This window comes from Aedes aegypti, chromosome 1 (genome assembly GCF_002204515.2).
Source record: "Aedes aegypti strain LVP_AGWG chromosome 1, AaegL5.0 Primary Assembly, whole genome shotgun sequence".
NCBI lineage: Eukaryota > Metazoa > Arthropoda > Insecta > Diptera > Culicidae > Aedes > Aedes aegypti.
In genome coordinates this window covers 192,002,141-192,006,487 of record NC_035107.1, presented here as the reverse complement: position 1 = coordinate 192,006,487, position 4,347 = coordinate 192,002,141, and the positions used below count along the sequence as shown (strand labels likewise).

Sequence of the window (4,347 nt, the reverse complement as noted above, 5' to 3'; positions counted from 1 at the left end):
TCACTGGAGTTACTCAAGAGATCCTTACCTAATATTTCAAGGAATTTCTTGCGGAATATCTCCAGGAATTTTTCAGGGGGTTTTCAGAAATTCCTCCAAAAATTTGACCAACAATTTCTTGTAAGGATTTCACAAGTTATTTGGGAATCCACAGTATATCTTCCAGTGACTTTATGAGGAGTTTTTCCTGGAATCAAAAATGGAATTCCTTCAAGGATTCCTCTGAGATTTCCATCAATACTTCCACCAAGAATTCCTTCGAAAACTCCACTAAGGTTTCATCTGAGGATTCCAACTAAAAATCCTCCACATAAATCATCCTGGTATTTCTCTAAGGATTCCACCAGAGGTTGCTTCATGGATTGCATCTGGAATTCGCTCATGATTTCGCGAGATGAGTTTTTTTAAGGAATTTCACCAGGAGTTCTTCCAGGATTAATACTGGGAATATCACCAGAGGTTTTGCTTGAACTTCCACCAAAAAATCTACCAGCGTTTCACCAGAAATTCTACCAGAAAATACTTCAATGGTTTTACTAGGATTTCCCTTCTTAGAATTTGTTAGAGTTATCAGAAATTACTCCAATAAAATCCACAATTTCACAAGATTTTTTCTTATTCTGAAAAACCACCAATATTTCAGTAAGAGAATCGACCAGGAACTCCGCAAAGGATTGAACTAGAAATTCTTCCTTACTCTACTTTAGGTATTGCATCAGGAAGGCTACTAAAAAAATCCAAAAATTATTCCTCCAGAGATTCCACTGATATTTACTCGGATGATTAAAGAAAGCATTCCTCTGAATGTTTTCAATCCTAGGAAGAATTTTTTGGAAAAATTCTGAAAAAAAAAACATGGAACACTTTATTGTAAAATCCATGGAGGAACTACCAAAGAAATCACTGAAGAAATTCCCAGAGAATTCCATGAAGAAATTCCTTAATATGTCTCTAGAAGAACTTTTAAAGCAATCTCTGAAGGATTCCTACAGGATTCCTTGAAAAAAAAGTAGGTTAGGTAGATTTTTGAAATAACTTCTTCAAAAATCCCGAATGCTTCGTAGGGTCCATTCAGGGATACAAGGAATAATTTGTAAAGGAAACACTGGAAGAATTCATTGAAGATTGCCTAGAAGAATCCCCTGAGAATAACCTGGGGTGCCTCTTAAAAAATTGCAAGCGGAACTTCAAAGGAATTTCTGGTGGAAACCAGTGTAGGACATTTTTTGAATTCTTTTACAGTATTTCTTGTGGAATCTCTGAAGGCATCCTGGTGGAATTCCTTGAATTTCCTTGGAGAAATTATGGGTACAATCACAGTAAGAGCTCCTGAAGTAAATCTCTGCTTATATTGTAGGAATTTTTGATGGAATTTCTAGCGAAAATCATGTAGGAGTTCCTGAAGCAATCCCTGGAAGAGTGTTTAGATTAATCGTTGAAATATTTTTTCGAAGTATACCAAGGGAAATCACTAGAAGAATAACTGCAAAATTTATGATGGGAGCAATGCCTGGTGTATACATTCCTGTATTATTTTTTTGGGAGCGATTCATTGAGCAATCTCTTTTAGAATTTCTTGGGGAATTCCTGGAAGAATCGCAGGTATAAATCCTTTTAGAATCTGTTTAGAAATTCCTGAAGTTTAGCTGGAGGAATTCCTAAATCAATCTTTGGAGGATTTTTGGGTGGAATTCTTGAAGGAAGCATTAGATGAATCACTGCAGAAATCCCTTGGGAAGTTTTTGGATAAATCCCTGGAGGAGTCTGTAAAAAAAATACAAGTAAGGATCGCTGAAGAATTTCCTTTTGAAATTTCTGAAGCAACTTCTGGTGAAATTTAAGGAGTCCTAGTGTAGCCTGAAAAAGTCCTGGTGAAATGCTTGGGAGAATTTATGGTAATGTTTTTTTTAGAAGTATCTGAAAACATTCTGAATAATGCATGATGGAATCGTTGAAGCTTTTTGGTTGGAATTCATTTCTGGTTGAATAGTTGGATAAGTTTCTGGAGGAATTATTGATCAAATTCTTGATAGAATTCCAAAAAGAATTTCTGGAGCAATTTCTAGTTTAACCCATGGAATCCTGGAAAAAAATCAAAGTAGAATAACTGGAGGAACCAATAAAGATTCTTGATATAATCTTTGAAGAATTTACCATAGTCATTCCCATATGGATGACTGTTCAGAATAATCACATACAGAGACTCCTAATAATTTTATTTTAGAGTGTTGCTGGAACACTTCGTGTGAATTATAACTGAAATTCCTCATCAATATCAACTCCTTCCAGTAGGTACTTAAACTTTGAAAGTTCTTTTCGTGTTCCTTACGATTATTGCCCAAAAATCGTAAAAATACTTCCCCTCCCCCAAGCTGAATTTCATGGTTACTATGAGGTCCCCTCAAACACCACTCTTGTTCCTTGACTCGATATTTCCATGAGGTTTGACTGTTCCATCTGAAGCATTTCTCTAAAAATTAACTAATTATAAAATAAGGCGATCAGCAGTAATATCTTATCCACGCAGTGAGTACCAATACAATCATGTCAATTATTTTGAAAGAATCCATTTTGTAGTGACGGGACGAAAGGCCTTCAGCTATCCCTTTTAAATAGAACTCTTTGCTTTGTCGCGCGAATGACCATCGCCAGAAGCACAACGCTGAAGTTGTGTAAACAAAGCGAAGTTTTTTCGCCTGTAACGTACATAGGACAATCGTGACTACTAAAGTGTTAAAGAAATCATTTCTGAGCACTGTTCAAGATTTTTTCTTCAGTGAAACATACACAAATCCCAAAAGAAGAATTTTATGGATTATACACCGTGTGACAGATTACATATGTTACGTTTCGTGCATTTCATAAAAAATATAAGAACAAAAACAATGCTCAATGCAAATAGCTCAAAAATGTGCTGTGTCTAGAGCAGATCGCAGCAACCATGTTAAGAGCCATTACGCTGATTTGACATAATTTCATCAATTTCACGCCTACTGCGCGCATAGGTGCATCTCAGGTTAAACAGCCGGTAACGACGGTTTTCCCTTTCATGCTCTCTCTAATGTGACAAAAATGCTGTTTTGGCGCACATCACAGGAACCGTTTACCCCTTCTTTCTCGGAACTACGGTACCGTCTTTGCTGAACCTTGACATCACCACTCCACAGCGTTGGGGTCTTTGCTGTGTCACTTCGGAAAGTAAAATGTTTCTGACGGTCGAATCCGATGGTTAGTTTCGGTTACGTCGCGTCACTAGAAACATCTTCGGAACAACGGTTCCGGAACAGACGGATATCATGGCGGAACATCTTCTTCAACGGTTTGCTACCATCGGAAGCACCAGCACGGCAGGACCACCACCGACCACGGCAACTATCAACTCGAGAATTCATCATGAGCCCTTCATGAAGTATCCGGTATATGGTCCCGGATCTGGACCAGAAATTTTCGAGGAAGGCGAAGGCTTTTGGGCAAGTGGAAGTGCTCCAGGGTTCTTCCCTGGTCAAGTACCACCACCTCCTCCTCCACCACCGCCCATCCCATATCGCATCCCATATGGAAAGTACGGCAAGGCACGCTTCAAGGGTGCTTCCGTAGCTATCCTGACGTTCATCGGGTTCCTATTCTTCTTGAGTGTTTTGCAGAACTACATCCGAGACTACTCCACCACGAGTAGCCCAACGGTAAGTGTATCTACGGAAACCGCATTCCAATCAACTCGGTAAAGATTTTCGATTCCAAAAAGGTTATCGTGCTGTCGTCGGGTGCAACTAAGGAGAACCAGGCACCACAATATCCGTTTCTGCAGAAAAACGATGGCCTCTTGAGTGCAGAGGACGATTCCTACAGCTACAAGAAAACTTCGACTGGTGGAAAGAATCGTAACAAGAATCCGAATCAGAAGCGGCAGTTTTCATCGGACGTTGTATCGGCGCCACCACCATTCTTCACCGATGTTCTTACAGTTGATGGATTTTGAAAGCATTTGCGATTTGCGAGGGAACGTTTATTTAAAGTGAATTATTTATTTTATTAAATATTTATAAAACGGATGGACGGGATTAAAAAGTAGTTGTTAAATAAAATAGCAGTGGTTAGTGTAATTTTGGTCGTGATTTGTTGTGCAAAATAGTATATTCCGATATGCATATCCATAACTGATTAAATTATCTTGCTTTTATTTATTTATTTTTCTTGAACACAATGAGCTGCACAAGTGCTCAAGTTAGAAGTCTAGTAGATGTAAGTAAACGAGTTACAGTCTACTCTGCCGTTCTACGCTTATGAGTCTTCGCATGTGTACCTACATGGTGTACATAAAGCATGAAACAAGTATACCGTTTTGAT

At 38.5% G+C, this 4,347-nt stretch overlaps 1 protein-coding gene across 1 annotated transcript; it reads left to right on the top strand.

The window, feature by feature from the left end:
* The first annotated feature begins 3,029 nt into the window (after positions 1–3,029).
* LOC110679872 lies at positions 3,030–4,103 on the top strand. The gene is made up of 2 exons (XM_021855891.1): positions 3,030–3,683; positions 3,746–4,103. The coding sequence occupies exons 1-2, from the start codon at positions 3,297–3,299 to the stop codon at positions 3,977–3,979; spliced, it is 621 nt and encodes a 206-aa protein (XP_021711583.1). The 5' UTR covers positions 3,030–3,296; the 3' UTR covers positions 3,980–4,103.
* Positions 4,104–4,347: the final 244 nt, after the last annotated feature.